Source organism: Nipponia nippon, unplaced genomic scaffold (assembly GCF_047370975.1).
Source record: "Nipponia nippon isolate SJK-2023a ecotype South Korea unplaced genomic scaffold, ASM4737097v1 scaffold_21, whole genome shotgun sequence".
NCBI classification, from domain to species: Eukaryota; Metazoa; Chordata; class Aves; order Pelecaniformes; family Threskiornithidae; genus Nipponia; species Nipponia nippon.
Window position 1 is genome coordinate 4,226,938 of NW_028262338.1, and position 25,288 is coordinate 4,252,225.

At 37.4% G+C, this 25,288-nt stretch overlaps 1 protein-coding gene across 1 annotated transcript in view; it reads right to left on the reverse strand.

Annotated features, from left to right (window-relative positions):
- DOCK2 (dedicator of cytokinesis 2) overlaps nucleotides 1–25,288 on the reverse strand; it is a 205,902-nt gene that overhangs the window by 71,534 nt on the left and 109,080 nt on the right. The window contains exons 28-29 of the mRNA XM_087760115.1: nucleotides 7,328–7,426; nucleotides 5,498–5,592 (exon numbers count right to left, since the gene is read on the reverse strand). Coding sequence (XP_087616241.1) covers nucleotides 5,498–5,592; nucleotides 7,328–7,426 — 194 coding nt within the window. The remainder of the gene's footprint in view (nucleotides 1–5,497; nucleotides 5,593–7,327; nucleotides 7,427–25,288) is intronic.

Sequence of the window (25,288 nt, forward strand, 5' to 3'; positions counted from 1 at the left end):
ATGTCTGAAAACACTCAGATATACAGGTAATGAAAACATATTTTAGAAAAAGCCTAACCACTGGTGTTAGAAAACACCCTACCGTGTTATCTCACATGAGTTTTTCAGCAAATAGGATCTGACCTTGAAATGTACTACTGAAAAACTGTTTCCTTTTATTTTTCATATCTAAATATAATGTCAACAAGGTTCAAAAAACAACTCAAATGGACACACAAACAATGAAAGTGCTTACTAAGCCACTTTAGACTGGACACCAACTAAAACTGATTCCAGGTACTAATTATGATATCAAGTGCTTTCAAACTCTATCTGGGCAGTTACCATTTCAAAGCCCAGAGGAACGGAAGGAAGGGATGTGAATACTTCCCTTCAGTTGCTAACCCCCCTAACCATTTCTTTTATTCAGTGAATCTGACTCCCTATGCACTTCACGTTGACAATAAGGTACGGGAATTTCCTGGGAGGAATTACGTGCCTCTAAATTGAAATTATAAACAGCTGAGAGAGAAGCAGACTACATGGTATTACCTAAACCAGCAAAGCATTTCCACACAAATGCCATGTACCCAGGAATTACTGCTTTTAATAAACTAATAGCCAACAGTCTAAGCACCATAAGTGGAATAAAGTGCACATACAAGCAGTAGCAACCAGTAAGAAGCGTGCAGTAAGCAACATTCATTAGAACAAAAGTTAATTAACTCTACCTGGAGGATCACAAAAATAACTCAGATATTATATCCTCGTGACCTCAATGAGGATTTTACTATTTCCCCAAGTGTTCTGCCCCATCTAGCATGCCACAAAAGTGTTCCTTCCATCTTGCTGTTAATGGAACAAGGGAAAAAAACAGGAGGAAAAAAAAAAAAAAAAAGTAGTTCATTCCACTTTTTGATTCTCAGTTGCTAATAGAATACTCCCAGTCCAGTGAGACTAGTACACACAGCCTCTGCCTCCTTCACATGGGCTTTGGGAATCAGAACGTGCTTTGGGAGCAAACAGCACATTGCTTATAATAGTCATTTAAAGTAATTTGAGTTAAATCATTCCATCTTGATACAGACAAAGCTTGACTAAGTAAGTTCAGTCAATTAAGCTTCTACTCTCATTCTTTCAACTCTCCTGCCACAGTTTCTCCTGGACATCAATGTGTCCATTCTCCCTTCCTTTGGACAGATGTCTCCCCCTTCCCAGATGGTCTGCACACTCTCTCTCTAATTTAAAAAAAAAAAAAAAAAAATTCCCCAGGACCTTATAAGAAGTCATTTTCTCATTCTTTTCCCCTTATCGATGCCAGACATCTAACATTTAGTAGAAATACCCCTGATATCATGTACGCACTGTATGTTTTTATTTATGTATAAGAGCAATTAGTGTTCTGCTCATTAGGAACACCTTTTACCCACAAACAGGACCAAACTTGCAGTTCTAGTTAAGCTCCTCCCTTTCCTCTGCCTCTAAGTAAATGTACTCTGATTTTACGTTTCTGTACTGCAGTATATCCTACAGCAAAATTCCTCCAGTGCCCACTTTCCCTGTGTCCTGGTTTCGGCTGGGACAGAATTAATTTTCTTCCTAGTAGCTCGTATAGTGCTGTGTTTTGGATTTAGGATGAGAATAATGTTGATAACACAGATGTTTTAGTTGGTGCTAAGTAGTGCTTACACTAAGTCAAGGACTTCTCAGCTTCTCATACTGCCCTGCCAGCGAGGAGGCTGGAGGTGCACAAGAAGCTGGGAGGGGACACAGCCAGGACAGCTGACCCAACCCGGCAAAGGGATATTCCATACCATACGACGTCATGCTGAACAAAAACTGGGAGGGCTGGCCTCGCTGGGTATCAGTCAGTGGGTGGTGAGCAATTGCATTGCGCATCCAAAACAGAGCATTATACCAGCTACTAGGAAGAAAATTAACTGTATCCCAGCTGAAACCAGGACACCCTGCAAGCTACAAATACAAGAGATCATCTGGGGGAGACTGCCAGGCTTTGCTGAATGCCCGTGGGGAAGAAGTGCCAACTACATTCTGCCATTGGCTAGGTTACACAATAGACATGCCTTACAGCCTGTATTTAATATTTTTGCAAGTTCAGAAAGGAGAGACTCTTAAGGTAAAATACATCCTTCAGGGCATAAAAAGGTCTGCATGCAGCCTCCTACTCAGAACAGGTGAATTAAGAATGCAAAATCTTAGCTGTGCTAACACTTTTTGTGGTTTGTGGGGTTTTTTTATTTTCTTCTCTCATTGTTATTATAAGAGACACCAGCCTGACCTCTTGTGACTTTTTCTCTGCTGCTTCTCTGGTTTGGAGTAAAGCATGTTAATATGACAAATCTAGAAATCTAACTTATTCTTCAATTTATTTCTTGGAACACCCACCCCCTCAAAAAAAATCCAAACAAAAAAAGCCAAACCAAATTTCTATAAAGACTGACAACAAAAATCACCCCTCCTAGTTGTTGATGTAACATAGAATTAAGAGATGAAAGTGAGACCAGCAACTCATTTCTTTACGTAATCTTGGGAACAGCAACACAATCAAAGAGTATAAACAGTGCCAAATCAATTTAGGTAAGCAATGTGTTTACAGAAGCACTGTTAAATAGCTTCTAAACATTTTTTTTTTTTAATGCTGACTTTCTTTCTTTAAATATTTTCATTTGACTTGTCCAATGCAGGATAAGGCTGCCTGGGCCAAATTGTCCCCCAAAGTTCAGAGTCATTAGGAGGCATTATCAACAAATGTACAGTACCACAAATGAATTTCCATTGTCAGGAACTGAGGCAATATAGATACCACCAGGTGAACCCCCAAGCCCCAAAGGCGTTTTCTTTCAACAAGGACTGACGCTTCCTCACTCCCACAGAATAAAAAAAAAAATCCTATACTTGTGAATAATGCAGATGTTAACAGCATTTTCTAGATAAGAGAAACAGTTTTATCTATGAAAGGTTTGATACGTTTACATACAAGAGAAGACTGTTAGGTTACTTTAGTACTGAGCTGATACTTTTTAAGAGTAATCCTTGCTACATTAAAAATAACTGCAAATTACAGCAGCAGCAACATAAGAATGTGCACTGAATCAGATTTTACCTTTCTAGGCCAAAGACTTGCTCAGACAGAGAAATAAGTGGGATGAAACTACTATCATTTACAAAATCTCACCTGGAATGAACACATCCAGCAGCATATACGTATCTGCCCACCTCAGAAGAGGGGTTAGCGATCTCTCTGCATGAACGTTAGTGTACATGAGTGACAGAAAGTGAGGCTTAGGCACTTGAGCCCTCACTGCCATCGCCACTACCCACTAGAACCATAATCCTCTCTTTGAATCATGGAACAGGTGAAAGAAAAACTTCTCATTTAACATCATTCCATTTAAATCATAGATGAAAGTGTATCCAATATCAAAATCTGATATCACAATGTTGTAAATGTTCTTAGAAAATGTTTTCCTCAAGACCAAACACTCCCAGGCGATTATCAACTTTATTAAGTATCCTCTGTTCTCTCCTTTTCAATATTATAAAACTGGAAGAGTAAAATCACATAACTGTGACATTTCAAATAAACAGCATCTGTGGACTTTAATTGGAACCTATGCATCATTGAGACCTAATTCTTAGACTAATCTCTCTGTGACTTCCAGAAAACTCAGTGTAATTGCCATTTCTACAAAACCAGAATAATGATAGTACAGGTGATCAAAATCCACCTCACCAACAGAAATCTTGCTCAAAAAAAAGAAAGCATATTCACTTCACAATCCAGCATATAAACTCAAAGTGTTTCTTTGAGAACAAGAAGCAAGAAGTTCAGCCCTGAAGGTAACACCCAAATAAATAAAAAAAATGTAAATCAAGTGAGGTTTTTTCCCCAAATCCAGATCCCTTTCAGGAAGATTTTTAGCCATGATTTCCACTAAGTCTGAACAGGAGGAAATCCAGCAAATAAAAAAAATCCACAAGGTAAGGTGGTCACATGCTCACAGCTACATTTTTGTTTGATTTCTTCTACACATGCAGATACCTGTAAAACCTCTATGTGTTCAAATTTTGAGGAAACGCTTCATCACCTGCAAGTTCCACAAATAAACAAATTGAACCAACTAATTTTGTTTAAAGCAGCCATGTGTTTTACTCTGCATTCTCAGTCCAACTCTCCCTTGCTTTCCTCTGTTACAGACTAGAGACACAAAAAGAAAAAAGTCAGTACCTCAGAATGGCTAGGAACAATTATTAGGAAATAAACCCTCACATAGCCCATCCTGTATACCCTATATACTGGCCTTTCCTTGTTGCCAAAAACATTCATTTCTAACTGATGCCCATAATAAACAACAAAACTCACAACTCAAGGGAAGAGCATTTCCTTCCTCTTCAAACAAGCAATATTTCAAAGATACTTTGAAGGAATCCATCTGTGATATGCTGGCCCAAGCCAGCTGTCTAAACCCATTACCAGTGGTGAAGATGCAGAAAGATCACTTCTCTTTCCTTTCCAATTCAGTATCACATGATACGGAAGTGACAAATTGAAAAGAGCTCATGGGGCAGCAAAATCTGCACGACGTGAAATTTCACTTACGCTACTTGCAATCCTAACACCAAGACAACAGTGGTCCTGTGGCTTAACAGAGATCAAGCAATAGTTTGCTTATCCCACCACCATTTCTGGTGACACCAAAACAGACAGATTATAGCTGTGGGTAAAGGTGTACAATCTGCACAGTTTATGTCCACAAGATATTTCCTTCAGTCAATTTTGTAATATAAGAGTACTCAAAGGTCTCTTATTAATAGCAAGCTCTCATAGAGCAAACAATAGGGAGCATGATAAATTTGATTATACAAACTTTTGCTTAGATGCCACCTTGGATCTACAGAGGCAATATACCTGAGTTTGAAGTAACCAATCATGACGAAACCCCAAATGATCTACAGTATAGCAACACATTTCCTCAATGATATGAGCTACAGTAAGCACTGTGGATCCAACCTCCTCCTACAAATAGCGTGTTGCGCTCAAAGATTTAGTCTTTATCATCAGACCTTTTAGCAATCCGAGCAACCATATAGTTTCAGAAAGAAAATTGTGTTTGGTAACTTGCATCACAATGAACTTGCTGATGTATTAGTGAGGACATTCTAACCCTGTGCAGAAATTGTACATTTAAGATTCAACTGGCCTTTTACAGTTTGGCTTCTATGGACTGTCAACGTGGAGACCAACTATGTACTTCCACTTTGCTGCTAAATAAATTTTTTTCCCCCTTTTCATTGTAAGCAGACTGAAAGCACAGGCAGCTAGCTATTTAATGTATTGTCAGTAAACTATTTCAGATTATGACCTTCTAGGCATTCACCAAACTGGAATGATATAATCATCTTAGACTGCACAGCAAAACTTTTTGTAAGATACGAAACAAGTTCACTTTTCACAAGCACATGGAATGTGAGCACTGATCCTCCAGCCCCATTTTACCTGTTCTGCACCATGCTCATGGCCATCCAGTCTGAAGGGTAAACATTCTTCCCAATGAGATCTTTGAACATTATGAACGTTTCCATCAAGAAGTCCTAGAACAAAATACAGTAAGGCTGTGACTCTGTAACACAGTTTAAGTGTTCCTGCTGTGATTAAAGAACAGAGATGGAGGGCTCCACTTTGCTCCCAGTGAAGTCAATGGAAAAATTCCTGGTGGTATCAGTAAGTCCAAGATTGGAACTGAAGTCCTGTAAAACAGCAGTCTCTGATTCCAAATGAAAGCTAAAAGTCATTACGTTGAGCTCTTAAGAAAAGATAAGCCATAAATGAATGGAAAGAAAAAGCTATAGTACTTTGGTGGAAAGCTGTTGAATTTTTTATTAATTAGCAAAACAGTCTCCTTATGCATAAAGAATTAATAGATTTGAAAAAAATAATATTTTTTATTTAGTCCAAATTTAGTATTCTAAATTAAAAATTGAAGGCACTCAGAGAAAGTTTTCAAACAAAGCAAACACTATTTCTTTTCCTGGAAGTATTTAGAGATCACTGTATAATGAACTTAAATTAAACAAACATAATCATTTCAGGTCTATTTCATGTATAGCATGTATATGCAGTTTTACCCTTGAACTTCTAAGCAAGTCACCTAGAAGTCTGCGTGACCAGCCAGCTGAAATGTCATCATCTATTACCAAAACCTCACAAGCTACTCTCTGCGAAGTTTGTACTCTTTCTTGTCATATTACTTACAGAGAACCAAGTGAACAATAGCCCTCAACAGCATTATTTGAAAACAAATCTTTGTCCTCTTCACTGACATGTAGTTATGGTATGGAAAAAAAAATGAGAAGACAACAAACCAAAGCCTTTACAAACAGCAAAACCCATTGAATATATTGATGTCTTGCCTTTTTAATTTTTTTTTCCTCTGCAGAACTGTTGAAGTAATTTAAGGATTACTGAAACTTCTAGGACCAAGTATCCAACCTGCTTGGAGCTGAAATTATGTTAAAATACTGTTACGTTTTCAAGTAAACTAAAGCACATGAAGAATTGCAAAAGCTACTCAAGATTTAATCTGTTAGGATTTCAGTTATGGCACCACTCTGACTTTAAGAAAGAAAGAAAAATGGACAAATATTACCAGCTGAAAATATTACCTCCATAGACAAACTGTATATGGTGTAATCAAAACCTTTGCCAATACCCAGACTTATTTCAGAGTTGTCAGGAGTATAAAAGGAGAGACATAGGACTACTGAAACCTTCTAGAACACAGCGACCACTGGTACAAACTAGAATATACCCCAAGTATCATTAAATTATGCCAGAAACGACTGGCATAAATCAATGTGTCGCAATAATAAGGTATTTACTGCATTTAGCATACAACATTACCTGGACCAGGAGTAGAGTCAATAGCGAAAATGAAAAGTGGAAATGGATCACGTTGTGCAAAGTGGGGAGGGAGGGTTCAGTTGGTGGAGGGTTTGTTTTATTGTTGTTTTGTTGTGGTTTTTTTGTCTCATCAGAACAGTATAACACAAAGATCCCATTACTTATTCTTGATTATTATATTACCACCTCGGTGCTAGGGTCAACAGTAGTGATATTTATATCTTTCCAAATTTCTGATCACAGTATTGTCTAAGGTCACCATTTGAGGAGGGAGGCAACACAATGACATAGAGGCAGAAAACATACAGAAACAGACTTCATTCTAGGAAGAATCAGACAAGACACTCCAAAACAATACTACTGACTTTTCACAGGAAATAAAATACTTAGCATTCTTTATCACCTCCACGATTATTTTGTACTCACCACTAGTTCTGAACTTGTCTGAAAAGTTTCAATGTAAACTGAATAATGCTGGTTGTTCATCTGGTTTAAGATCGCCGTCATGCATGCCACAAAATGACTCTGAAAGAAAACCAGACAGAAATCAACATATGCAGATTACTTAAGATATTGGATTGTATTCTTTCTAGAGTTGGACTACTCTAAATGCCTAATAAATCCTTTTATGTACATAAAAATAAAATAGTATTCAAGCTTTGGCAAGACCAGAGGAAAGAAACAAACTAAGAACTCGAAAAGGATAATTCAAAAGCTACCCTGACACAGGGCACGCTCTGGTGAGAGAGCTGCATCATTTATGAAATGCTGCATGGAAACACACATTGTGACATGAGAAGTTTTATATATAAAGTACAACTCAATGTTACCTTACGACTCCTAAAAGGCATATGATGTTGCCCAGGTTTCTTTCATTAGGAATTCGTAGGAAGAAAATCTATTAGCATCAATATTTTCTAATAATTCCAGAAACATAGTTTATTCACAGGAAGAAATATTGCAAGAAAGGCTATTTTTTACATTCTGCAGGCATTTAAGTAGCTATTACAGAACTCCGTAAAACTTCTAGAGAATACTATTACTTTAATCTCTCAAAACTTTTCAAACTTCCTCAACAGGAAATATTTTCTTTTTCTCAATTCCTAAAGCAGAAATGCTGAAAGATATAAAATTATTTATAATCCTAGGTTTTCACTGTAATTTACCGAAAGTCCCAAAGACATTTATCTCTCAAGCACTAATAGTGAGCTTAATGATTTGCAGTTTTCCTTTAAGACAGTGAAGAATCCTCCTTATTGATGCCTTACAATTTGCTGAAGCTTTAATTATTGTTTTAAAAGGGAACCTGCTTTAAATGCTTTGATTTTATTCAAATAAGAGCCTATGAAGTAGATGAGCATGCAAAATCTTTTTCTCGGTTTACTCGGATCTTTTAATCATACTGGTTTAGAATTGCGAAGAGGGACTCCCCAGCCCCTCTGACCAGAATTTAATTTCCACCTGGTACTGCTCAGATTCTCTGTTGAACTCTGATTCACTTTATACTTCTCTTACATCAGCAAGGCAACAAAGGCACACATCACCAAAGTATCAGCTGCAGTTTGTCGTACCCAACCATTTTGTCTTCCACAAAGGGAAGCCTTCTTTAACTTCAGGTTATGGCCACTAGAGGTCTTTCACTTTCGTATGTTAGCTGCTGTTCAGTTTGTACTGCCTTTTTTTTTATTTATTTATTCCTACGCGAGCAGACCCAGCACACTTCTTGCGTATAAACAGTGAAAATTACAATATAAAGGACCTATTATACCTTCTTTTGGAGTAACATTAGTGCTAGTGAGAAGCTTGCCTACTTTTTAAGACTAAGAAGACACATTTTCTGCAGGTAAACCAAAAGCTTTCAGGTAAGGAATTGTGTGTTCTCGGGTACTGATGCTCTTCTAAAAAGAAATGCTGGTTTTCCTGCTGTAGTAGTTCACTTTTACAGTTATGGATCAGATAAATCTTTTCTGTGATGTTAAATGTACAGCTGAAAGTAATAACGAATTGCAAATGATTCGGTAATGAAATTGCGTGGGGTTTTTCTTCTGATGTCTTGATTTGGGAAAAAAAAAAATTACTGACAGAAGTTAGAGAATTGTACCTGAAAAACAGCTTGTATTTTTAGTAGTTAAACATTTGCCACAGAATGCCTTTCTGTACTCGTGTTAAATAATCACTTCTTGAAATAAGCAGCATTTCTTCACAAGCCTTGAATAGATGCATTCTGTTGCTTAAAGGCATAAAGACCTTAAGAAGGTTATTTCTTTTGTTGAAACCAACTTCTAAGATGTGTCTAGCTATACCTGTGATTATGGTACAGCATGAATGCTTATTCTTAATAACTGTGTAAGGTGATTTTAAAATTAACAGATGATATGCCTTGATTGCTGAAAAGAGCCGTATGCAAAGATCACATATTGCTGGCCAGTACCTCGCACCAAACCTGTCAAATTCACACCAGGGGGACTGAATGATACGTAACAAAGAAGGTGACAGTAAAGCTGGTTTGTTACAAAAACTTCCTCCATCATCTCCATGTAACTGTAAGGCAGGAAAATACACAGTTTGATCTTTAATAATTTTCTTGCTGGCGATCTCAACTATTAGAAATTAGCTGCTAGCTTCTTTATAGGTTAAAAGCTTGCCCCTCCCTCCTAGTCCCCAAATGCCAGCAATAAAGATTCACTTCTCAGATGCAGCCTCGGATCTTTGAAGTACTCATGTGCTCTCAGCATCGCCATTCTCACTGGTAGAACTTCAGTGTCATACAGGACTATAAAGAGCTGTGATCAAATCTGCAAATATCTCTATGTATTCACTTAAATTCTCCTGTGCTGTTTCAGTACCTCTTACTAGAACCTGCAAACAGCATGCACTGCTTGAAAAGACAGTAACTTCTGCACAAGAATGATCTATTGCCCTTTGAATGCAGACTGCATGCTCACTAGATGGACAGAAGAAATTCAGAATCAAGCACTGCCTACAAACACAATAGTCTAGTACTTAGAATTCAAAAATTTATTTCATTCAGTCAAGCACTGTACGTAGGGATTGAATAGTATAAATAAAGGTTGTGCCAGAGAAGGTGAAGTTCTTCGGACAGAATCCTAACAAGTCATTTCAGCTGTGCTTGGGCTTGTTAGGATTTATCCTGTGAATTGCAGCAGCAAAGGTTGATTAGAACTAGGTCAAATATATAAAAAATAAATGTATCAAAGTAAACATTTGACCGATGAGAGAATACTAACAGAAAAATTAACAGAAATAACTCTGAATACACTGTATTATGATGAGATCTAATAAAATATGTTTTCCAAGTTAAAAAGATTACTTTCCATTTAAATGCAAAAGAACCCAGAACAGAAACAGCACTGAATTCTAATTTTTTATTAACCAATTGGCTGACAGCCTTTCAAAAAATGGCTAAAGAAATAAGGAAATTGATAGTATGAACATTGCACTTCTATCGGGAGCAGGAACAAGAGTAAACAGGCAGTCAACAGAGAATGAGACAGAGGAGAAAACGGCTCAGGAAACATTCAAACTCCCTGCCCACTTAAAAAAAAGCATAACTAATATCAAATTTAAATGAACTATAATGCTGGCTGGCTTTAGTACAAACACTGCAAAATAGTGGCTAAGGTAAACGAAATGCTGTTTTGGTTGAGTATATACAAAGTACACCAAAAGGGATCATGGATGCATTCTGTAAAACAAATAGGGCTTTCTGAGGTCAAGGGGAAAGAAGGCGGAATCTTTTCCACTGTTGTCAAAGCACGGCTCAGCTGTGGATGCAACATGTACAGGAAAAGAAACAGCTGAAAAACATGCGGGTCATATGAGTAAGATGACAAACTTCAACACCTAGCAACTAAATCCCAGCATACTTTATCATAGCAGATGGTGACAGGTTGCCGTAGTAACTTCAAATAACACTAGCACCACAAGAATAAATAAAGCAAAGGCACTGGAAAAAACAAACAGCAACAGAAAAAACATAGAATGAAGCTACACTTTGATTCTAATCTAGTAGAAGTATTACAGCGGCTGTAGGGTGGGTAACCTTCCTGCAGGTGTACTGGAAGGACTAAGGAGCATGTATTATTATTTCATGTAGGCACTTCAGTAACATTTATCCTCATTAATAGAGCACTTGACCGACACAGAGCCCGAGTGTAAACATATAACCGCATGTACATCATTAAAAAGCAGACAAAACAGAAACATGAATAATTCCTAATAATTCGAAGACTTCTGAAGGCCAAAACCGATGTAATTACTTTTATATCGCCTTTTTTTGCATAACGCGGGATGTTTTAAATGCTCACTTTACTTACGCTCGCAATTAACGTAAGGTAAGAGATACCTTTACGTATCGCCATCCTCACAATCTGTAACCCTAAATTCACTAATGATGGTTTACATTTGATGAACGCACAGTTTTCTGTATTGGGCAATCAATCTTATCCAGAAGATCCAACAATTTTGTGGTGTATGAAGCTGCCGTACTCCATAGATTAGATTTAATTCTGAACTCCCTTTCAGGTTAAGCCAGAAGTTTCAAAACTCATCATACGTTAGTGGCAGTAATTGTAAAAAAGGTGCACATAAAAAGGGTGACCAAGACTTTCTACAGGCCATACAGTTCTCTCTTTTTTTTTTTCCTTCAGAATAAAGTGCAAAAATCTTTCTGGAGGAAAAGTCATAAATATGTTATCTTTAATGTCATTAAAGAAAAACTAACCAATCACTGTTTCAATCTAATGTTTAAAATCATCAGTATTTATGTTGTAGCACAAGCACGTAATTGAGCAGGCCTCCCAATACACTGTGCTCACAGAATTATTGAGTCATCAGACCCGTTTAGTGTCATGAGCTAAGGAGCAACGTAATTACCAGAAAAGTATGGGAGATGCTCAGTGATGCCATGAAGAACCACAGTGATTTGAAGTCGCAGTTCCTCAGAAACCCACACTACACCTTGAGAACTGTGGCATATGTAGAGGGTAGCACAAACATCTTTTCCGTATTATGCAAATACTAAACATTAACACTCTGAAACGAAAAAATAAGCAGAATTTGAAGTGACCTGCTAATGTGGTTTCTTCTCCAGAAACAGATGTGACTGCCAATGCATGCGCTGCCCTAAACTGTACTGTTTCTAGCTGTAAAAGCGCAAAAATGTAAACATTGGAATAGGCTGCTATGCAACAACCTAAAGCATTCATCAGATGCGTACAGTACATCTGAAATGGGAAACAGCTCCTAATCCACACAGACTTCTTGTAGCTTGCCAATGAGTGCGTCTCACTAATAATTAATTTACAATAACAGATTCATCTACTCTTAGTAGGTCTGAGTTTTTAATTTGCCATTTATGCATTCATATAGTTCATTGGTTCTGTCGTCTTGTCTTTTATAGCTGACTGAACAGAAGCTTAGGCATCCTGGTTCTGCACCTTACTGACAGCTTTTGATTTCTGACTGCAAACATGCCGGGCTGTTTTAGCTTGTGCTACTCTTTTCTTTACATTCATATGATTTAGCCAAAAGGATCTACAACTACAAAACCAGCAGACTACCAGATGGAAAAATATAGGACAATTTTATAACACAATGAAATAGTAATAGCAGCTGCTCTGTAAGATTTAAAGATATGTTACAAGTTAGGCAATCGAGGAAATTTCAAAATTATTTCATTTAAGACTTTTTCAGACGTAAAGGCAGTAAAGACAACGGTTTATGGTATGACAAGAGTAGAATGATTTTTTTAGACTATATCCTTTGCCATCTATTTTTATTTATTTATTTTTAACTTTGTGTTGATTTCCCAGCAATATTCCAAAAAGAAGATTTTTCATTCTTTGCAATGTTTTTGCTGCTGCTGGGTTTTGTCGTTGGATTGCTTTTGTGCCATAAATTCACTCCAGAGCTTCTCCTACAGTCTCTGGCTAGGATGAACACTGTACTGTAATTGATTTAACTTGTGCTTAAGTCTGTGCTCACACACAGTCGTGTAATTTACTACTTTTCCCAGAAGATTAACATTGTGTTCATCTTCAAGGTGTATGTACAAATAAATTATGGATAACATTATCTAGTATGAAGTGAGAAGGCAATAATTTGGAACGAGCAATCATTGTCTGAAAACTGAACTAGCTTGTCCAGAGCACAGTTACCAAAAAAATCATCTGTTTCACCTCCTCACATAACCACTGCTGTCCACACTCCCAGTCTCAGCTCTGCTGTGTCAGATGAAATCTTCCATCCTTGCCTTCAGGGATCTACGCACCTTCATGCTGCATCTCTTTCCTCCTCCTCTGCAATCCACTAATTGCTTCACCACAATTACTTTAGCCAGTTTCCAGCCTGGTCTCCCAGGCCAGATGAAACTTCCTGCCCTGGTATGTAAGATCTCCACTGAGAATCCCAATATCCCAGCGCTGTCAGGCTGCTTATTTCACTAATTCCTTATTCAAAGTGCTAGTCCGTTTCCCTGTTGCCATTGAACCAGATGGTCAGCCAAGTTGGCAAAGCGTGGCTTGTCCTGCCAAGTGTCCCAGTGCACTCATTCCCATGTTGAAGATGATGCAGTCAGTATTCCATAGAAACAACAACAGCACACACAAAATACAAGCAAAGAATAAGATTAAAGATATTTTCCCTGGTTCATTTACTTTAGTAAAGCTTGGCCAGCCTCTTGCATTTATAAAAGGACTGGAAACCAAACTGGGAACTTGAAGGAAGTGATACAATGGCTGGGATGAGCTGGAGCTAGACTCCTGCCCAGAGGTATGATACTTCACAGCGGTGGGGGGGAGCGGAGAAAAAAAAAGAGGGGATTGCCACCTATATAGGACTACGAAGCAAAACACACTGGCTGCAAGGGAGATCAACGACTGAGTCGAAGAGAAAAGGGTAGAACTGGGCAATTTAAGTTCATTAAAGTGCAGTAACATCTTTTATTTCTAATCCAGGTATTTTGAATTTACACATATTGTGAAGATGAATGTCTTGGATGCTTATTCACTTCCTTAAAACTAAGCAGAGCCACCTCCTGTATTCCCAGAACTAAGTCACTCTTTAATTGATTTTGTTCTTTTTCAGCTGCACTCACTGAAGACAGAAAAATTAAATTAAACTTCAACCACATGATCAGAGATGAGACTAATATAATATATTTGTGAATGGTTAAAATAAAGCTTTATCATAATACTTCTGCTTAAAACTGCTGAAAGCCATATAGCTCCAGAAACTTTCCTCTAGCTTTTAAATTGATCTTACAAAGAAAATAAGGCCTAATAAAAATAATTTTCCAACAACTCGCATCCATTACATTAACAAATCTACCAACTGCGTACGTTTAGGATTAATTAATAGCAATCTCCAAGGAATCCACCACTACATTTTATTGTAAATTATGTAAGATTTTATTTTATTATTTCTTTTTGAGTAATGGCACAGCTGCACTTGAGCTGCCAAGTCCCCAGGCCATCAAAAATTCACCGAATCCTGAAGATATTAATGGAAAAACCTTTAACTCTGTCTAATACCAGACATTCCTGCTAAAGAATAAATATTGATTTTGTCAAAGTACATGCAATCCAGTATTGAAGCATTTGCAAATGCCAATCTGCAGCCATCTCTTAAGCCGAGGTTAAAATCAGCAATGCCTTACCTGGTTGATAACCCTTCTGCTAGGTCAGAGTCTGCCCTTTTACTTAGCCATAGTTAAGCCAGCCATAAGATCGAAGTTGCTGAGAAATTAAAATTCAATGTATTTAAAATCAGTATTCCTTTTTTAGAAGCTGTAACAACCCGATAAACTTTTATGTGAGGAGCCTGGTACTTTTTCCTGATATTTCAAATGTATACTAATGCCAAAGTGCTTTCAATTTGGCAGTTCCAATTGTCATTTGTCCCCTTCCACATTAAGAGCATTGTATTGGTACTGTGGTAATTCGTTTAATTTGGTAAAAAGAACAATAAACCCAGACTGGAAATGACAAGAGTTAATAAGCTACTATTGTATTTATAGCTTATTTTAAAGAATAATAATTTATCTTCACCTCCATATTTTAAAATTGTTTTGACTACTGTTCTCGTGGGTTGAAAACTGTCTAACTATGGTCTATCCCGGTCCACGGAGGTGGCGAAGGGCAAACAAAAGACATATTCAGCATACCCTGCAAATACACATTGACTGAAGCCAAGAGAACTTTTAACGTTTTCCTTTAAAGCAATCTTTCACACTCAGTCTGCCTTAAAAAAGAAGTTAACTTGCCACTTTGCTCTTCAGGAAATTACACAAATGTTTATGAAAACAATGACTATATGAAGGGGCACCAAAAAAATGCCAAAACGGCCTTACCCTTTCACAAGAATCCTCAAGATCCTGATAACAAAACAGTTGAAATAAAGGGAGATGCAGAGGTAATTGCCCTGAAACTGCCCTGTTACCTCCATTGCTTACCAACACTACCATGGCAAAGGGACTCTTACTAGAATAATGTTGCTCGCTACTTTTTCACAGCTACAGTAGGGGAAAAGAGAAGAATTGAAATAGATTCAAGCATGTGTACGCACAGGAGCTCCAATATAGATATGAATTGACCCACAGTTTAAAAAGAATTCATATTACATCAACAGACAATGATGTAAAATGCGTCCAGTCTGCAGAAACGGGGACTTTTCCATCATGGAAGGAATATGTACTGACATAAATCTTGGTTAATGTAACACAGCATGCATAAAATTTCATATAATTTTCTAACTATATAACTCCTACACAGGATAAAATACTATACAGCTTTTAAAGGCAGCTAGGTTGTGGAAAGGTGTTATATGAACTTCTTCATATCGTTCTGTCAAGTTGCTACAATGTGCCACAGACAAAAACAGGGATAAAGTGCACAGAGATCATATTTTCATTTTAAAGTAAAACCAAAGGAGTAACTAGCAACTATTGGAACAGTTTTATTTTGTATCTGAAATATGAAAAATATTTGAATTATATCCAAGATGAGTTTATATTAGGTTTCTAATTTTTATGTAATAGTGGACTCCACTTTTAAATGTGAAAAAAATCTTGGGAGTGTGGTTAACAGAATAACTGGCTAAAAAAGAAAGTTCATAGTAAAAAAAAAAAAAAAAAAGAAAAATCTTTCTAAGAACGAGAGGTTTTCATACTGAATCTTGGGTAAGTTGGTTAATAGAAACCATAGGGAATATTCAGTGAAAGGAGAAAACCCCATGGGAACACGTGTATAAACACGGAAGGATAAAACTTCAAAAATTACAGATTGACCTTCTCGTGGGTATTCTGCGAACTACTGCCAAATAAGCATCCTTCTTAGGTGTGGCTCTTTTTAAGGAGTGCCACTTCCAAGATGTCCTAGTTGATTTAGTTTCAGTTATAATATCACAGGAACAAAGAATCCTGAAACTGTGATAACAGAGAGAAAATTACCAAAATAGCATTGTCTGCACCACTAATTTGTGCACAGGCTGATCTCTTCTGCAGGGATTGTGTCCTTTATACCTGGGCTCTGGCGGAATAGGAAATATTCCTCTAATAACTCCTTGCACCAGCCCAATGAAAGCTGAATTTATTATGTACTTACTAAAAACCTAGGATGAAGATGGGAGTAGAAATTTCTTTGAATAACTAAATCAGGGAATATGCTTATGCTCCATCCGTAGTGTGACTGTCCCTTAGTTGCTCAATGACTGCAATCTAGGAGCCTCCAAATCCTAAAACTGCAACAGGACAAGACTGAACTCCTGTTCCACGTGGGCCACTCGAGAGTTCATGTGCATTTTTTCCATCCCTCTTCTCCCCTCGTTCCCACTAAGCAAGGCAGAAGAAAATGTCACACAAGTGTATGACAAAACACTGGCCTTACTTCCCATATGTGGAAGTGGTTGAGTCCCCATCCCTGGAGGTATTTAAAAGATGGGTAGACGTCATCCTTGAGGACATGGTTTAGTGGTGGACTTGGCAGTGATAGGTTAACGGTTGGACTCGATGATCTTAAGGGTCTTTTCCAACCTTAACGATTCTATGATTCTATGATATTGGTGCTTTTTGCTTTTTTTTTTTTTTTTTTTTGTAACACACATAAGCATGCTGAAAGGGGAGCTCTGCTACCTTGGCATTAAATCCTTCTGACAACAAATGACATCCTCATTCTGAAATTCATCTCACACAAAACCCAAACCCAAACATAAATCCTCCTCAGAATAAATGGTGAATATAGATATAACAGCACTATGTTACAACAGGTCTTCCCAAACACAAACTGATTTTCAAATTTTTGCAGCATTTTAGCAAACATGAGTATCAAACTATTTTGTGGCGCCATGTCATCCGACCATATGAAGTGCTTCAGAGGATGACAACTATACATCAAAGAAAGAGACTTCTTTCTTTGTGTTGCTTTACTGCCAAAATATTCAGGGCTATTTGCAGTGATTTTATTATTTTTCCTAATCACTAAACTGGGATTTCATCTAAGTAGATTCTCTTGCTAACAAACCAGGGTGTTAACACCTTCTCCTGAACCTAGCAAACAGAGAAATAATGAGTGTAGATAAATGTTTGGGAATTGCATTCCTAGCAGAAAACAAACAAAATCAGAATCACACTCGTATATAAGCAGACTTGATCAATGGGTCAGAGTGCCAGAGAAATGCATATATGAAAAATATCATTTGTTATGCCTCTGATATTTAGTATATGTATCTCCTAAACAGTCTTATTACGCTCTTATTTCTGTGATTAGTCGCTGCAATATAGAATGTGTGGGAGCATCAGTATATATCTAACGACACATACAGAAAAAAGATTACGATTAGAAGTACTGCAACCTACACATCCACTGATTACATTTCTATATGAATGCTATTAGATTTAATAGCAGTTTCAGAACTATACTACTGAAGCAGTTAATAAAAACTTATTAGGTCATGGTATGTAGAAGCATCCTTATTATACCACTCCATTGAAATGACACAAAAGGACCTGCTTATGAAGCAAGTAATTTTTTGTCATTTTAATTTAGTAGTGAATATACGATACAATCACCTCTACAGAACTGAAGGACAGAACGAGCATCTGGTAGATGCTATACCATCACGTATTCGAAAGAATTTTCAAGATATTTTAAGAGAACTAACCTCTTGACAACATCATTATGGTACGTTTTATAAACAAATTCTTTTCTCATTTAAGTCGATTGAGCCCATTGAGCTGAATGTTACATTACAGCTTCCTAAACCTGTGTCTTGTGATCTATTGTGCAGTTCCTATTCACACAAAGCCCTCTCAGAATCATGGCCGCAACCTTACAATATTAAGAAAAGAGTTTGGAAAACTAGGGGTGATTCTCATGCTCTTATTTAACTCCCAAGCGGAGTGGAATCAAATTTCCCATTTAGAACACTATCAGTTTTCAAGGCATGTTTTATTAAGAAGAAAAAAAGTAACTTGTTCTGCTCAGTTGTTATTTTAAAGGATACTGCTAATATTTTATAGCTTAAGACAGAACTTTCTAGACTGCAGAACTTAATGCCAGGAATCCAGTAGCATAGAGTATTTTTTCTTAAAAATAAAAGGAAGACAGCGCAAGATGCTACACCATCTTCCCCACAGAATTTCTTATATTTAGAAAACATTTTGCAAAAAAGCATTTACTACTACATCGAGGCCATTTATCTTTTTTTTAAAATGCTACTGTAGTCACGTAAGATAAAAGTGACTTTATTTAATCTCCCCTGGGTACAATGCCCTGATCTCTGAGATTGATAAATACAATAAACATTTAAATATTTAAATAATTTTAGCAACTAATTACAAATCATTTGTAAAAAATGCAAAGACAAAAAGGAGTTTATAACCAAACAAAAGGAGAAAGAATTTGGCATCAGCATGATGCCAAATGAATAAGGTAATAGAGAAGGAGCAAATTTGAAATCCAGGAACAGTAGTGGAGCTCCCTTACCCCTTCCAGATTATCATAAAAATCTAAATGACAGTGCTGCAATTAGAGAGTTCCAGGACATTAGGTCGGACTTAGCAGGTTGTACAGCTCAAGTCGCAGATGCTCTGGAAGAACAGAGTAATCAAGCATGAAAACAGGAAACCAGTAATATAGTCACCAGGATTCTGGAGAAGAGAGAAAAAGAACTTGCATTCTAGTGAATTCAAGAACATATTATTCAGGATTTCACAGCACTGTGTAGGGAAGAGGTTCTTTGGTGGCAAAGAAACTGAAGGAAATACATGTGTAGGGTATGGACAGTAGGCTGGCAAAGTAGTTTAGCCTGGCCACTGTTAGCAGCTGAAAAAAAACCCCAAACCTAGCCCTTGTTCAAATGCAGTTCTCTGTTGCTGGCTCTTCCTCCTTTATCGCTGCTGCTCCCCCACAGGTCTGGGGCCCATCAGCGTTTCAAGACAAGCTAAAGGAGGAAACAACCTAAGGTACAAGCCTATGTAGTATCATGGGGACATGCAAAGTGCATGAAAATAAGCCTTCACAGTCTGGCGCAATAATTAAGATTTCTCTATCTGTTATCAGACATAACTATGTGAATCCTATGGATTTCTGGAAGCTATCCACGAAACAAGTAATACTAGGAACACACACATCTCTATCAACATATGAAATTAAAAAAAAAAAAAAAAAAGAGAGAGAGAGAACCTTCCAGGTGAACTAGGCCATCCCTGTTCTACAAGGACATACACACCTTTAGGCTGCCAGTTAGCCTTATATTCCTGCCTTTTAGGGCTTTTTCTGCGCTTACAGTTAGGAGAATAACATAGCAATATTGACAGATTACACACAGCAACATTTTTGTGGGCTATCAACGATTATTTTTTGAAGTGTTATGGTTGGGGTTTTTTTAATTTTACAAGACAAAGAAAAAACAAACAAAAGTAACTGAAATGCATAGCTAATTATTTTTGCTAACACAATGTAAGATAACCCAAGCTTCTCTAACATATTCTAGGTTGCCTGCCTTGCTCAACTTTGTGGCAAGGTAGTCATTTGGTTTCTTGTTCAACTTTACCAGGAAAACACTGGAAAAACTGCACACTCAGTTGTGTCTGAAGTGAGACAAAGAAACCACACCTGCATGCTGTATGTTTTATCTGTCTTGTTAATAACGCAGGAATACATTTCAAAATTTTCATTGACTCAGACTGCTACTTACCCCAGTTAAACCTGAAGCTATTCCCAAGGAGACCTTTTACAATGAAATTATTATTTAAAATAAAAACCAGTACAATTTTTGTGACAATAACCTCACTGCAGAGCCACTAAGGCAACGTACTGCTTGTATGGCATAACGAGGAAAGGAAATAACTCCTATAAAATTCCGGACATCACAGTAACTGCCCCAGGAGAACATCCCAGGGATACAAAAAAAGAAGAAAGCTATTCTTTCTTCCAGAGACACTGAAGCAGGGTGGGCCATATTACATATTATGTAGCCACTTAAGAGCAGAGATTGCTCTTTTCTTCTCCAACTCACTAGAGACGCTACAATCATGTAGAATACTCAATTACATTCTGCATTCTTATGCTTAAAGCAGCACCAGAAAGCAGAGGGAAAGTGATTTTAAGGAAATATGCATTTACTTATGTGGTTAACTTACATATTACTTTTAAAGGATTTCACATATTTCACAACATATGAGGAACAGGACTTCCTATTGATTTGTAGAGCATACTACATGTATTCTATCTTCCCGTCTCCTGTGAAGTTTACTGCCTTCACTTGTGGAAAACTAATTTCAGAATACAAGATTTTTTTGAGGATACTTATTTCCATGCAGTTTTTGAGCTACGCTTATTTCAATTCCCACATATAACTTCTGGACTTCTTCAAAATGCCAGCCTGAGTGAAGACTGGATAATAACAAACTCAACACTGAATGACAGGCAAGTGCCGCACGGCTCAGGACAGTGCAGATTTATTAGAGATGTCTATCAACGATTAACTTCTCTGACTACCTAATAATAACTTTGCGAGCTAAAAATAAAATCTGAGTTTATACACGTTATAAAATCAGTTACAGGATACAGACTGGGACATTTTCTTATGTTGCGCAGAGAAGTGACATGCTGTTAATTTCTTCAGCGGGGTTCAGAGCCCTTGGTGTGTTCACAGATCTTAAATCTTTCCTTTAGTGACCACAGCAGTAGATCATTAAAGGATGACCTACCATCCTTTGTGTTCTGTCTTCTTAGAAACTCAACAAGGTTAAGCATCGCCTTTCCCAAGATACAGTGAAATGCTTATCTAAGTGCCTCCACAGCAGGAGATATGTAAATAAATATATATGAGATACTTTAGTATGCTTTGAGATCTCTCTCTCTCTCCATGCCCCCCCCCCATCTCAACACATACTGAAGAAGTATCACCTCGCTTTTTCCTGCCATTGTAGCGGCTTCGTTTTAAGTATCATTGATTTTATTATCTCACGACGTGCACTAAAGCCACTTCATGATCTTACTGTATTTTATCCTTCGAAGATGATGCAATTGCACAGAATTTGCTTCATCCTCTGTTTCTATATGCACAGTTATGCAATGTGCCAAAAGACCCACAGCTACTGAATCTCAGCCCTTAACTCTAGAACATTGTGACATCTCGATAATAACCCTTAACCACAGTCTCATCTTCTTTATGTAGGCGTTTTAAAACTAATATTAGAGATAGTGAATATTATCAAGATTAGGAGCTGAATATACCAAAGCAATTAGTTCACAGATGTACAAGGTTGACAGAAAAACTGTAAATTTATCCTCCTAGTTTTTCTTTGTTTTTAACATGCCACCCTCAGCACTTCACTTATCAAGGGCATTTGGGTTCCAGCTGAGCGTCCAGTCCCTATGTAACTCAGACCTTTTCCAGCTTACTGCATTGACAAATAAACAAGCTTTGGATAAAGAAGATAAGCACATTTTCTTTCTAAATACCAAGGGACAAAGTTGTTTGGTTTTTTTGGGTTTGGTTTTTTTTTGTTTTTTGTTTGTTTGTTTTTGAACACTCCATATTCCTACATTCCTCAGTACCTGTTAGTACTGAGACAAGTTTAAACTCTCGTAACCTGTCCTAAGTCAGCAATAACAATCAAAAAAAAGATTAAAAAAGTAGTATTTGAATAAAGCGTGAAGAACAAATCATCCAGTTGTTTGTCTTACCCCAGCGGGACCAGATTTGACTGATTTGTCATTCTATTGCTTTGAAGAACAAACAATATTTAGCCATAAATATATTTAAATAATGCTTCACATGGCAATAAAGCTGTAACTTAGAATTGGGATCTCTGTCAAAGAATGAGCTGCAGAGAAGCTTACATCCAATGCCTGAGGCTCCTAACATTGGGAGTGGTGCAAAGCTTAGAGAGCAATTGTAAGGCTACATCATTTTTCAGGCTGCAAATAATTAACTGAAGTGGGCTTTTTTCAAATCCTCTCCTCACAAACAGCAAGGCTTTTGAAAAGCAACTTCTCTCTACCTTTAGAAAAGGTAGTCAGGCAATAATGATACTACAATTCAATTTTAAAGGCACCTGTCCTGCATAATAATCTGTGCACCTCACAAACAACGCTGAACCACAAAGCTTTAAAATATACAGGACAGAAGTGGTCTATAAAATGACAGAATAAAGTCACAGAGAATTACGGGTAAGTTGGTACACCAGACTGAAAACATGACTGAAAACAATTGCCTTCAGAACGCTCATGAAAGAAACCAAACCTGCAGCCCTTCCCAGGGACTGAAAGAGAAGTACTGCACAACAGATCAGATGCAAGCAAAGCAAAATATACCTGTGCTGTCACTTCCCATTATTTGTTAGCAACGCCAAGCTGTTGGGTTGTTAAATAGCCGGTCAGGATACTAAGTGTTCTGTTTTTAACAAATCCTTGTAAGCCTTATAAATCTGAACTTTGAGTTTCCCTAATGCCTACGCTACAGACAATATGAAATAGACCTAAAATTTGCAAATGCAAAGCCAAAGTCAAAGAACAAGCATGCCCAAAGACTTTTCTATCATGTGATTCTCATGTATTTAATTGTAATCCCCCAAAATACATGTCATTGAACTCTCCAACATCATCAGGTTGGTGTATTTTGAAGTAAAATGACTTATAGCAGGAACTCATAATAAACAGATGTTTCTCTCTTGCGCTACTCTTCTCACCAGTCCCCCGCAAGAATGGATAAAATTCTTGCTCATGGCAGGTTGAGGACAGAATGAAACAGAGTTCGTACAAGAACTCAAAGTTCCAACTTTATTGACAATTATATCACTGCTTTATTTTGCAAACATTAAAAGAAAAGACATGCCAATACATTAGACTGTCTTCGCAGACTACACTGCAGAATGATAAAAACTGAGAAAAGATTCCTCTGATATTGAAAAGTAGCCATGATCACAATTGATACCAGATTTTCTCAGAGGAGTCCCCAGCTCATTATATCTCAACCTACGTTCTTCCTCCACCTGCAGCTTTTCACACCAGGAGTAGGGAGCTTATGGGAAATGTCATTCTCTGCATATATCCTGCCAAAGCCAATAAGCATAATTTCAGTCTCTCCAGCGGTTACTGTCAGCCAATTTCTTGTAACCCAGTCTCTAAACTGCCATAATTCAATTCCCTCACACTGAAAATGTTTTTCAAATCCAGCAGTTGGAAACAGATACAGCAAGGTATATTCAGCTAAGTACAGAAAATACATCTCATGAGGACGAAATATACTGCCACTTGCACTTCTGATGTCATTCACTGGCCCGAAGGAATACAGGTAAAAAAGCCTCCAGATGCAGATTTTAAATTCCAGCTCTGTTCCCATGATGAGATCTGGCACAATGTTTCCACACAGGTTTCAATATTTCCGTAGGAAACCCAGAAGCCATGGGAGAATATTTCAGCAGGAACCTGGCATGGTTTCTTCTCTCACTGTCTCCCAATGTTTCCAGAAAGTTTGTGATATAAGTGAGACTAACAGTTGACTCCTTACATTTATCAAGTACTCCCATGTACCGAAGTGGCAAAAAAAAAAAAAAAAAAAAAAAAAAGATATTAAGTTACGGAGATCCTGAAGAATCGCAACTGAAAACGCGATGCTTACAGGGCATTACGTACAGCTGCAGCACAGCAGACTGCTAAATATTTTTGGGCTCAGGTTTGCCATGTCATTTTCTCACTCTGAAGTGATAAATTAATTGAAAAAAACAGAAAATAGAAACCAACCAAAAGCAAAGGGGCTGCAGCAAGTACACACAAAAGTTGTTTTCTGAAAGCAAATAAATACTGTAATGATGAAAACTCAAGTGCAGAAGTCAGTCTTCAGCAAGTGCTTTATTCTGTTTTTAAATGGTTTAGGATAGAAAGAGTGTTTTTTCCTGGAATTCAAATCTCTTAAGATACATCCCATGTATCTATAGTTCAAAAGGGAAACAGCACTTAATGTACAAAAGCAGTACTACCCCCATAGTCTTCCTTTCATAGTCACCCAACAACTCTAATATGAAGAACGTACCATGCACCCTCCAAGTGGCCAGGAACTGAAGAAACACTCCATCAAATGCTAAGACATGCATGGATACAAAGTAAATATGGCTATACTTTTATAAACATCTAATACAGTAACTTCTTGTGGAATTCAGAACAAATCTGCCCAGAAAATTAAACTATATAAGCCTATACACAAAAGACATAATACTCTCTTTTGAATAACATTGTCCACTCTAGTTACAGTTTGCACATCCATTTTAACAAGAAGACTAATAGCAGAGTCATGGAACAAAGACATTTATTTTCCCCCAGATGTCCGTACAGGCCAAATGCCGGACTCCTCTCTTTGGCCCTGTTATTCTCTGGGCCTTCTCACTGGACGCGAGAAGACAACTCAGTCATTCTCGTCATATTCTCAACAGGTACATTGAGAGCCAATTCTGACCTATAAATCACACTTGCAGGTCAGCTGGGAGCTCTGCAGGAAGAAATAACGCTATGTCTCTCACTCAGGCTTAAACCGCAGTGTTAACGCAGTGCCCCACGTATTTTAAATGGAATTACAGTGTCCAGTATTAGGACTTTATCCAAGATTCTTATATTCCCACCTAGAGCGCACTGCTGTACTGAACAACCTATTTAGAAAAAGCAAAATTCAATAATCAAGCAATATGTTATATTGACCAACAATTATTCCTAAATACACACAATGAAAAATTACACAACTTGGGGCAGATGGTGTCATATGACCAGGCATTCCCAGTACAGAGAGTTACTGTAGGAAAATATATGGATTTTATTATGATATTTTCAAAATCCAGAAGCACAGCAGTGGAAACAGTAGTGTTTTGTG